We start from the raw sequence: 12,385 nt of genomic DNA, 5'->3' as shown, positions 1-12,385 counted from the left end.
CACACACTGCACCTCGTGCCTCGCCTGTTCTGTCATTTCTCTCTCTCCCCCTCTCCACAAGGACAAAAGATGGAGCCTGTGTTTCTGATTGCTTCAGTCTCTAAATTAGATCCAATGAACGCTGGCTCCAGACACTCCAGTTTTCTGGAACAAGAGGTCAATATTACTTTACAGAGCCAAGGATGGTGATCGCTGCTACTATGGAGATTTCTTGTTTTCCTTTTAGCTGCATGTAATTTAGATGCACGTTGATGCTCTGTCAGCAGCTGTGAGAGAGGAGGGAGAGAGTGGGACAAGATGATGCCTTTGAGAAGAAAACCACCATTTATTTTGCCACATTTTATACATCATCTTCTTCTTACAGCTATTTCATCGTAACACTTCATACATTTTTTAAAAAACACCAAGATTACTTGCAAAATTATATATATTTTAATATCCAAAAAGTACATTGCATATATATAGTAGCAAAAGCCCCGTTCCCACGGGTGATTTCTTCATCGTTAAGATCTGCGATTATTGCGGTAACGTTGCTATAAACATCCCAAAAGCACTCAGACCTGAATGGATCAGCTCCTTATTTCTCCTTTCTGTTAAATAACGGCATCAGTGCTTCTGGTTAAAGTTATGAGCAGACTATAATGTTCTGGATTCAGCTCTCATCCTGCAATCGGATGCACATGGACCAAATCTTGCACCCGCAGAGTCCCGGAGGTTTTGTCTAGACGAGATATTTCTGATCCTGTTAATTGTTTGCCAATTAATACAAGTTAGCTAACAGGCTGTACATGTAGGCCTGATCCCCCCATAGACATCTGTTCTGAAACAGAACTGTTTGTGGTTTACCCTTCTGTTTATGGCACCAAACCACCGTTTGCGGATCATCAAATCAGCACATGCAAAATTAGAGGTGGTAGAAAAGCGACCGGTGTTTGAAATGGAGACGGAAGGCCGTGCCAAAAGATGTGCTGGGAAGCATTTGATAATTTTCTCTGCAAAGTGGATGAAAAGTTTTCCAAAGTTCAAGATTTTGGTGAAAAAGAATCATAAAAAACTGAAGCAGTCGCTTTAAAGTTGCAATGAATGTTTTCAATCAGCTTCAAGAGAAACGTGTTAGCTAAATGGAGTTAATTTGCAAACAACTACGACAAGCTAATGAAAGAAAAACATCTACCCTAGACAGACTCAGGAAATCTGGGAGGTTTCTGGCCAGTTTGGGGACCATTCTGAATCCCATTGCAGGACCTAGGCTATCTCCAACAGATACATTACTCACGTCTTATTTCTTTATTCTTTTTTTTAGCGAAAAGTACAAAGCTACAGCCCAAATGTACAGATTGGAAAGATGTACAAATTACATTAAAAAAAAACAAAACAACCCACAAACAACTGAGCTGACAGTAAAAAACAACAACAACAACAAAAAAAAAACAACAAACCTGCATTTGTGACCGAGGTCAACTCGTTTTAGTTCATCTTCCTTTTAAAACTGTGAGATATAGGGAAAAATAACTCTGCATAATTTATACAGTAATTTGCCTTCTGATTTGCTGAGCCTTTGGTGGCGGTCTGACAAACGCACAGCGTTCGCGAATCGGTAGCGGTTGGCGACCCCAGGCTCTGGCAGAGCTCAAGGACCTGCTGTCATCTGTCCCACTTCACTTTTGCTTTCAGAGAACGTGTGTGCATGACGTCAAGTTACTTTTTTTGCTCTGGTTTCTGGTGTTTCTGGAGTTAATACACAGTCTACTGAAGTTGTACAGCCTAGAAATTTCCTTCAATGCCCTTTACTTCTTAAAATATGCATGAACATATATATATATATATGAATACATATATTTTTTTATTTCCAGTTGGGTGAACATCCTCATCTGCCTTAAAGCTAAGATTCCAGTTGTAGTCCCCTGCAGCCCAAGGTCCTCCTGACTTTGTAGTCAAATTCTTACCCTCTCCAAAGCGAGAAAATAATTGTAGTCATGTTTTCCTAAGACCCACAGTTGGATCTATGTCTTGTCAACCAGCTTTGAATTCTTAAAAAACTTCATCAAAAAGCTAATAGTCATTCCAGGTAACGATGAACAATCTTCATAGTCAACTCCTACAGAGGATTTAAGCATTAAAAACCAAAGAAAAATGCAGAGTACTGGCCCAAAGAAGCATCCATCTCTCAGTTCAGGACACAAGAGGCAGAATTACAAAAGTAGAAGGTTTGATCCAGGAATAGCCAATATCCAGTTTTACTTCTGTCCCAGAAAGGCCACAATTATCCGTCAAGGGTCCGCAGAAAAACGAAACGAAACAAAAAATCCCAGATGTAAAAAAAAAGAGAAGGTCCAACAAGACTGATTAAGGCCACTCGAAGAGAAACACATCTAGTAATAGCTGCCCAAGTGTGACACGTGGGCATTGGGATGGCGAGGAACGTTGGGGTTTGGATAAATGCTTCCAGCAGGGGAGGTCCAATAAGGTGAGGCTGCTCCAAAGAAACTGGATGATGTGACAGGCATGGAAGAAGGGTGTGGGGGTACAAAGTTCACCTTCTGCTGGTGGGCATGGTAAGAAGGCATGTAGGAGAGATCTGATGGATACTTGTACATTGACGGTTCAGTGGGATGAGGCTGGAGGGCCTGGGCAATGCCGTGAAAGTCAAATTTGTAGGCATACCTTTTGCCATGCACTTTGGTCATAATGTTCTTATCATAGTAGTATCGAAGGGCTCGGCTCAGCTTGTCATAATTCATGTTGGGCTTGCTTTTGCGTTCTCCCCAGCGCCGCGCCACTTCATCTGGGTCTGTCATCTTGAATTCCCCATTGGTCCCTTCCCACGTGATGCAGCTGGCGTTGGAACTGTCCGACAGCAACTCGAGGAGGAACTGCCACAGTTGTATCTGCCCACTCCCTGCAAGAAGCAAGCCAAAGAGGAAGGGAAATGACATTGTGCTTCCTGCTTAAACGCAAAGACAAAGGCAGGAAACAGAAGGACTATCTCGATCTTTACTGGGAACTGCTCCTTCAAGCCTTAGAAAGTCTTATGTAGGAATGGATAAACGATTCCCAGCAAACAAATTAGTCAACCCTTTGTTCTGTTTATGAGTTTGAGGTCAGACTAAATTTCATAACGGTCGCCTTTGGCCTTAAAATCTTTGAGCTATTCATAAACAGGTCTCTTTCTGAGCACACTGTTCTGCAAAACTTTTCACTGAATGCTTGACATAGCGTGTTTCAACTTTTAATTGCTTACTCTTTACCATGGGTATTGTTCTGGATACCTACAGTTTCCTCTCTGATTACGGAAAGACGTCTTCAGAGTTATGTCAGATTATTTCTTTCTCGGTTGAGATGACTCCTAGTTTTATTATGTGTAGTTACTCTAACAGTAAAGGTAAAAAACCTTGTAAGGATGTTTCCTTTGCTATTTCCTTCAGGCATTCCTTCAGTAAACAAACAGTATCAATCCAAAGTGCTTATAGTTATCACTCCCCACTAATTCCATCCAACTTCATGAGCATCCAGACCTGTGAGACATCGACTGCTATGATTCGTTGCCCTCATAACCAACTCCAGAAGCTGACAACACCTACTCATCCAGCACACACAGCAGCAGAACATCACAAGGAAATGACAGCAGAGGTGCAGAATTCAAAGAGGAACTCACCAGGATTGGCAAGACGGCTACTGGTGGGCCCCAGGATTTGATAGGGATCTAAAGAAAGCCGACAACAAAAGCTAACTTAATAAAAGTTTCATCTAAAAGAAACAACAATTCATTGCTTTCCATTCTAGAAACCGGTTCGCATTTTGATTTTCTTCACTTGTGCCACCTTTTCTCCTTGGCTGTGGGACAGACCTGGCCTTAATCCTTTCTTAACAATCAACCATCATTTATTCATGGAATCCAGAATGGCACCTTGGCTCTAACTTGGTTCAGATTTGCCAGCTTTCAAAGTTCATAATCTTTTGGCCATACCCTACGCTTATGTGTCCACTACAACATTCAGCTGCATGAGCAAAACAAGGGTGGAAGAGCAGAGAAGAAATAGATCAGAAGCAAATAAATTGCTTCTAATAGGAATAACTGGTCAGAAGATAAGATTTTCAAATTCACTTGTTCACGGACCAGCTTGCTTCCCTCTGAGATCAATGAAATGTTCACCCAGCTCTCCCTTACTGAGGCAAACAAGAATGTTAGACAAATGAGAGTAATAGGAGTTTTATCACTGGCTCCAATGAGGCTGAGTGTTTCTTGAAAACTCCACAATGCATTTATTAGGAATGAATTCCTTCCCTTTCTGTGGGGCCTCCTCAGCCCTAATGTCTACACTTCTCCTTTGCTTCTCTCTGGTTTTGGTGATTTCGATCTACAGCATTTGCTCGTGGATTGAACTGATGCCAAAAGAACCAACCCCCTAAAAAAAAAAAGGATAGAAAGCAGCTGTGCAAAGCAGAGAAGGTGGTATTTAGCTTTTCAAAGGCCCCCTGGGAAACAAGCAGGAAACACTACTGCTTGCTGTCCAGCAGGGTTTGCTTTTCTTATTTGGTTTCCTTTGACTCTTGGGAAGCCCTGTTGATTCTATTCAGAGTTGCTTCCATTGGACATCACTGCAACAGAGGTGAGGAGGCAGTGAGCAGAAACTCCACGGCTGCAGCAGGCACAGCTGCACGCTTTAACTGCGCTGCATGTCATGGTGCTTCAAAGCAGATGCAATTGCTGGGCACTGCACGTGACTCGGATGAAACAAGGATGTTTCTTTTGAATGGGGAAGGACAACGCAGTAAAACAGAAACAGTTTGGGACGGTTGCTGTCAATGCTGGGTCACAGTTGACTCATTGTTCTGAGACTTCCCTGTAGGGCTTTGCAAGTTGGTCCCGTGTCCATGGTTGTTGCTGCTTGGCACGTTTATTTCCCCAGTCCAGTACAAAATACAGTTACTCAGCAAATGCAGTGATGGCACAGTCAACAATTACCTGGCTGGGGCCGTTGCTGTTCTGTTGTCTTGTTCACATTTTGTGTCCCTGCAACAGGAGGACCTGTAAACCCAGGGAAAGATCTGACATTATTTACCAGAACAGAGAGGGAAAAATGAACAGAGAACAAGGCAAGAGCAAAATACAGAGGAAATAACAGTGATTGAGACAGGAAACATTTTCTAAGCTTATGAAAAATGTGAGGTTTCACTGGAAATTACACATGTCACTGTAAAATGAAAATATGCAGAGCAGGCAAGGAAAACACGATATAGATGCCTCATCCATTTTCTGCCTTTTATTATCACTTAACTTCCATTCTCATTCACGTGCATGAAAGAAAAAACCTGAATTTTTAAAAATGTATTAATTTTGACTTTTTTTATGTGGGAACCTTTTCCGGTAATTTCGGAAAAGCAATCTCCTTTTTAATTAATCTTTTAAGGCAAAAATTGTTGGTTTTACCAAATCAAATATTTTGCCGAAAATATCACAGCCATTTCTATACATTAATTTGACATTAAATCTGCTCCTCCTCTTCATATCATTTCTCTTAACAGAAAACTGTAACTCCAAGAGTACTCTCCACGTTTAGAAGGCACACAGTTGACAAAGCTGCAAAGCAAAGAAGTGAGATCTGACTGCTGGGTTCTGCCACTTTGATCTGCACCCTGCAGGATCTCATTGAGTCAGATGTGTCCAGCTTGCACTGCTGTGCGGGGATACGTCCCAGCAGTGGGAGCAGGGAAATGTGTGGCTTGGTATCATCTGCTATGTTAACCTGAATGCAGTCTACAGGAACAGAGAACTGATATTTCCCATGAGTTATCAGCCCATGACCCAAGGAGTTTTGTGAACTCAGGGATATAGCAAACTCAGTAAGAAGCAAAAGCAGTGGTTTGAGTTGCAGCTCATGCAGAAGGGGCTCTGGCTGCATGCTTGACTGCTTTCTGCAAAGTACCAAGGATCTCTGAGAGCCTGCCCAAGCTGCCTGCACCAGAAGAAAGAATGACACCAGAATTTTGTCATAACAGAATTCTGGCTCTTGTCTTACTATTCCCAGGTTTTCCACTGTTCTGATGCTCATAACACAAGCTCACCATGTCCACCTTCCCCACAGTCTCATTTTCATCTTCCATTGCAGAACTTGCGATTCACACTGGGACAACTTACTTATAGTGAGGCCAGAATTCATATTACTGCCCCATCCTATTCTCCTGACTGCATCATAGGAGGAGGGATCTAATGACAAAAGACAACAGGCACAGATGGGTTGAAATCAACTCCTCCCAGAAAACTTGCAAGAATCTAGCTTTGTACCTTGGTCTCAACACTCAGTGTTATGCACACACTATTGGCTTTCCTCTCCTGTGCGCCTCCTGTGCTCCTGTGGCCTTCACACAAAGACAGCAAGCTGTAAATACAATATTTGGGACTGGCTGTTTGGGCAGTGCTCGAAATTGGCACCTTCTGAACATGAAGTACAGCCACTGCATTCAATGGAGTTCAGAGTGCATCTGACGTCCTCCTAAAAAAAGGCCTCCTTTCTCAGGACAGAAACAAGTAGAACAGGAGGATGAGATGAACCACAAAACAGATGGCAGCTCGAAAACCCGGAGAGGCCATGGACTTGACACACAGCAAAGAAGCTATTTTAAGAAGGAGAAAGATAAATGGCACGCTCTGGGTGAAATTCAGAACGTCTCTCTGAGCTCACAGCTGGCACTGCCCCCTGCCCCGCCATGCCACGCTGCACAGCTCCCTGCAGGCACAGCGCAGGCACTCACACATTCCTCACGGCGCTGGGAAAACTGCTGCAGCTTTGAAATTACAGACTTCTAGTTATTGGCATGAAAAGGAAAACAGAGAGGGGACGGGAGAGAGGAGGGGGAGAGAGGGAGAGAAATGGGAGGAGGGAAGAGAGGGAAGCAGGGGGAAGAGAACTCATTTCATGCGCCTGTTTTTCTTTTCTTTTTTTTTTTTGTTTGCTTTTTTCTCCCTCTTTTTACTAGAAACCGCAAACCCTACTGCAAATAGATCAGACTGAAAAACAAACTGCTACGGTTACAGCCTGGTGCAAAGAGTGAGACAGGACATCTCTGCAAGAGGGAGGCAGCACCCCAGCCCTGTCCCCGCTCCCCAGGCTGGAAGCTGGCACTCAGCTGGGCACTGCCAGGGACCTTCAGGCCCAGCTCAACCCTCAGCAGCTGTCGCTGTTGTAAAAAAGCTGCTATTGATATGATTTTCCTTGCTGGAAAGTCATGAGTGCTCCTGGAGCTCCATCAGTGCTGAAAGCAGGAGAGCAGAGATGAGGTCTGAAGCAATCACTGGTTTTTCCCATGTCCTCTTTGCAGCCAGTCTCTGACTTTCGTTTCTCCCCTGGGATGTTTTTCATAAGTATTACAGCTAGAGCTATTAGAGACACATTTTGGGAAATATTTTGAAAGAAACATAGAGGTTCTGAGTTGAAAGAGAAAGGCAAAACCTCAGAAATTTCCAGATTGAGATGCTAATGTACTTCTTTGTTTGCTCAATCAAAAAGCTTTGCTATTATGTAATTGTAATGGAAACATCACATAACGTGAGCCTGTTGAAAAGCAAGATAGCAATTTTTCAACAGAAAAATATTGTACAAGTTGGGAAAACTATCCTTTCTGAAAAGTAACAGAATTTGTTTGAAAAATTCTCAATTTTCTCTGATTCTTTTGGGTCAGAAAAGGGAGAAGGGAACCAGGGGCCATGGATGGGTTGGTCGATTCACTTGCGTCAGCATGTTTCCAGTAAACAAATAGGCCATCATCTGGATAGATGATCATCATCCTCCTCCTACAGATGGAGAAACTCTGTCACTGAGGAGGAGGATGCTTTGCTGAAAGTGTTGTGGAAAGAATGTGGAATGCATCTCCTGAGGATCTGTCAATGTTAGGTGACAGTGTCTCAATCAGACATGCTGACCAGGTGTGTATTGTTATGGCTGTTTGTGTTGCAAAGGATCAAGGCTTGGTCCTCCAGGTAAGGTTGGCTAAGCCTGTCCAAATTATCACTCAAATCCCTCTGAATGGGTTTCCTTGAGTGCACATTTTAGTCCTTAAATGTTGGCTTGGAAGAGCAGCACGCATTTGGCTGAGCCGAGGTTTAATCCAGATTTAGTGTCCCTTGGCTGAGTCCCTTTGCCTCAGTTTCCCACATGCAGGTTGGATCGTGGAGTCATGTGTGGGCAGAGGCAGCCGCTCTTGGGATGCGAGGCCAGAGCTGAGTTACGGCTGCGACTGCCCAAAAGTGAGGAGGGTTAAACGTAACAGCAATTGTAAGGCATTGCTATTGAAACAACGTGTTCACTCAGCTCCTGCAGCTTTCCAACTCTTCCTCTCAAAAAAAAAATAAAAAAGAAAAAGAAAAAAATTCTGAATCCACTCAGCTATTTTTGTTTTGTTTTCACAAAAATCCGTGCAACGTGAAAGAACCACATCAGCCCTCCCTGCTTCCAGGCCCAGACTCTAAAGCAGAACGTGTTTAAAGCAAAATGGAAAAGGCAGAGCCAGGGAACCTATCCAGAGACTCGAGTTTCTGCAAAAACAATCTCGTTCCCAGGACCTGACGCCCAGTGGCTTGAAGAGCTTCTACAGAACTCCAGCCAGACAGTTAGTTACAGGCAGAGCCTTATCTATCATTAAAATCACTTGGATTTTACACCAAAACTTGCCGAGCTATGGAAATTCAATTAAAAGATTTGGACTGAGGTTTTTTTCTGGTGTAAATCAGCAAATAGGCACAGGGAAGCTAGGGGGAAATTTATCCCAGCAAGGGATCGGGTCCCTCTGTCTGTTTTAGACTCAAATGACCCAGTGGAGCAACAGCCCTATGACAAATGTGTGTTCAATACAAAATGGAATTAAAGAGCACAAAATAAATCATAGATGCTTTCAAGAAATGTCATTCTGCAGCTGTCTGGTTTATGTCCAGAAATTCCCTAGAATGAATGCATACTCTATTATGAGTAAGGTAAAGGATATTAATAATGCTTTGCACTTTCACAGCACCTTTCAACTAAGGATCTCACAGCTTTGCAAACATTCACACTCGCAGTGTGCCTGCAAAGGAGGTTAAATATCATTTTATTTATTTACATGCATTAACGCACTTTCCTTGGCTTCAGCTGCCTGTTACCAGATGAAATTTCTTTCCCAGAAATCACACTGTATGAAACATACCACATAGCATCGGTCCTTTCCTAACTCCATCTGTTTACTTCTCACCCCAGATCTCTCCTCACCACCCTCCAGGCCATTTGGAAGTTCTCATCCTCATCTATGAAGTCCCCTTTCAAAGTCTATTGGTTCCACTGGAATTAGATGCCAATGAGAAATGATGCGGTGGTGAAGCAGTCTGCTGGGAAAAGGCTTAGCACATGTCAAAATTAGGGAGGTCAAGCCTGGCCATTAGGCAGGCTGTCAAGGAAAATTCAAGAGATGAGCTAAATTATCCTAATCTCTGCAGCTTCTTCTAGCCAGACTATCTGGAGGGACTTGGCTTGGGGAAGAAGATGAGGAGTGTGTCCCAGGCATCCCCTGAGTGAGTCTGAGGGACAGGGAGGGGGAGAGCAGCTGCACACTGTGCAGTGTGGATGCAGGAGGCATGGCATTGCAGTAGGATGCACCTACTGCACCTTCACACACCTCCTGTGTGTAGGCTGTGCTGCTCCTGTTCCCCACACCTCTGGATGATATTTAGCCTAAATGCCATAATAGGCTCATATATAGCTCTGAGCTAGAAGGGATGGGCAGCCATAGGCACTCTTCCTTAGGAAACAAGGCTTAAAATCCCCAAGCAGGTTTCCACACCATAAGGAAGACCATCCCAGAGGCTGAGCAGACCTTTAAGTTTGAATGCAATCTAGGGAGCAAGCCACTAGGGATAAGATATGATGTATTAAAAAGCAAACAAGGGCAATGTATTTCCAGACAGAATTTGGCCTTACAAATTCAGTGAAGTAAACAGGGGAAAGAAGGCTGCAAATCTGAAGTGGGCTATGGGATTCATGGGATTCTCCATACAGAATACATTCTGTTCTCTGCAATGAGTCCTTATGCTTCACTAAGAAGAAAGATCCTGGCTTAGTGGCTGGAATTTAAATTAGCATCTCTAAATGGGAAAAGCAGACCCAGGTGTCCTTGGGGATCCAGACTCGTGATTAATCAAAGTGGCCACTTGGGGTCTTGTGGCAACTAGTAGAGAAAGAGAGAAAGGAAGGCATAGGACTGCACTGCTTTTCCTGCCCAGGTGAGGTGGTACATGGTGGCTGGGACCATAGGCACATGGGAACAAACCCTCTGCTGCTGCAAAGCAAACATGTAAGCAAGTCCTGCCGAGCTGCTGAGCACCCAGCCCTCGCACTGCCATCATTTAACATCCTGGAGATTGCACTGAAGAGGTGGAGCTCTGTTTAAAGCCAGTTGGAGAGAAGAAACCTAGACTGTGGGTTTCTGGAGGGGCAAAGAAGCCAGAAACACCTCCAGCTCCTCCTAGGAACATTAGATGGACTGTTTTAAATCGTGGCAGCAAACATAAAGGTTGGAGAGTCAGCAAAGGTCTTCCCAGGCCCACTCGGGCTCAAAGTATGAGTGCTAAATGCTCAGCACACACGGTACAAAACCTTACAATGCCAGCAGCAATCTTACACCAAGCTTTTCTCAGGACAAATGTGTAAGGCTCCATCTGCAGGAGGTTTAGCACTGTGTGGCAGAGATGGTAGAACTGAAGTAGAAAGCAGAGCAGTGTGAGGAGTCCTGTGGCCTATTCAAACAGTTTGTGCACATCAGTGCTTGCCTTCCTGCAACGTTTAGCCTTGTAGCACCCACTCAGGCATGAGCTATGAGGGAGACCTTGGAACCTCACCCACAGTATGAATTGCATTGAATTATTTTCAATTTCTGCTAATTAAAATAATTAGTTAGCATGTATGCCACATGTCACACTGTGTCACTCGCAGCCAACATTGCTATGACTGTTCTCATGATTATGTAAGACACTGAAGTGCCTTTGAGCACAAACCTCGTTTGTTTCTACTTCAAGAGCAGAATACTTTGCTCCTTCTGCTAAAGATTCACCAGCACAGAGATCGTATGTGGAATTAAGTAATTCCAAGTCTCTCCAGTAAGGGGAAGCAACTAGCTGAGTGCAAAAGTATTTCAAAATAACTTCTGTACAGTTCCGTTATCAGACTGATTATTTCACAATTTGAAAACCAAATAAACACATTTTTTAGTATCAAACAACTCTGCATCGCTATTAATCTGTTGCAAAACAGAGAAACTGACACAGAGAGCAAAGCCAAGACTTGGAACAACATTGTCTTTTTGACAAGAAGTCACCTCAAACGAAGTGAGAAGGGACTAAGGGACAGCTGGATTTACATAGGAGATCTGCTGCAGAGCATGCATGTGAAGAGTAGGATTCACAAATGGAATCACTGGAAGCAGCTAAAAGCTCTGTTATGCACTGCTATCTTTAATGACATACAGATCAAAGAAATCAGCTTTTCTCAGTGTAACTCCCATTCTGGCTTTAGCTTTGGATCCAAGCATTTTGCCCAAAGCCGGCTGCTTCCCAGCGTCAGCCAGGAACTGGAGCTTGGCAGAATGCACGTACAAAATGAGGGACAAAGGGTGACCAAAGGAGCTCCTGCACAGCCTGCAGCTCTACTCCCCCACTCTGGAGGGCTCTGGCCTCCAAACTTTGGAGTCATTCCCTGTTTGCTTTGAGTCACAGGCAACAGCCCCCAGTTGTGCGAGCATGGCTAGGAAAATATCCTTGAGCTGTGCAGCAGTGCAACTTCCTGATTCATGTCTGAGTTACCCGCACAATGCTTACGAAGACAAGTTAGAAAGAAAAGGAGGAAGCAGTGAGAATTTTTCTGTTGCTGTTGCTTTTTTTTTAATAACGGCAGCAGAAGTCCCAGTGTGCAGCCCATGATGAGGGCTGCATCCTAAGAATCCCTCCCCGAGCCAGCACTGAAAAGAAGACACTTTTCAGCCAACGTTCAGTCACACACACACACTATGGAACCATGTGGGGCTGCAGATGAAGATCCACGTGCAGACAGGCATGCTGCAGAGCAGTAATGCAGACACACCATTGCATGGCAGCCGATGTCCTTTGCACATCTACTCACACGTTCATGCAAAACACACAGACTAATGTGCATCACCATGCACAGGCATAGAACTAATCTGGTGGGTGGAGGGGAGGGAATTGCTGATGTGTTTGAAGTACATACATGGTGAAAATGCACAAACAGAAATGGAGAAGTAAAGAAGTAACATGCATTCACAGGGAAAAAAGCTCGACACAGCAATACACACATAGGAGAAAGGGGAAGGGAAGGGAAGGGAAGGGAAGGGAAGGGAAGGGAAGGGAAGG

General features: G+C 43.9%; 1 protein-coding gene across 3 annotated transcripts in view; it reads right to left on the bottom strand.

Annotated features, from left to right (window-relative positions):
- Nucleotides 1-301: 301 nt before the first annotated feature.
- Nucleotides 302-12,385, bottom strand: part of FLI1 (Fli-1 proto-oncogene, ETS transcription factor) — an 82,167-nt gene continuing 70,083 nt past the window's right edge. For all 3 annotated transcript variants that reach the window (XM_042831991.1, XM_042831993.1, XM_042831994.1), the window contains 3 exons: nt 4,967-5,029; nt 3,656-3,703; nt 302-2,899 (listed from right to left, as the gene is read on the bottom strand). In XM_042831991.1, coding sequence (XP_042687925.1) covers nt 2,373-2,899; nt 3,656-3,703; nt 4,967-5,029 — 638 coding nt within the window. In that variant the 3' untranslated portion in view covers nt 302-2,372. The remainder of the gene's footprint in view (nt 2,900-3,655; nt 3,704-4,966; nt 5,030-12,385) is intronic.

Source organism: Centrocercus urophasianus, unplaced genomic scaffold, assembly GCF_019232065.1.
Source record: "Centrocercus urophasianus isolate 14NV4802_14NV808 unplaced genomic scaffold, USGS_Curo_1.0 seq_37, whole genome shotgun sequence".
In the NCBI taxonomy this organism is placed as follows: Eukaryota; Metazoa; Chordata; class Aves; order Galliformes; family Phasianidae; genus Centrocercus; species Centrocercus urophasianus.
The sequence above is the reverse complement of the archived record's forward strand: the minus strand, read 5'-3'. Positions and strand labels throughout refer to the sequence as shown.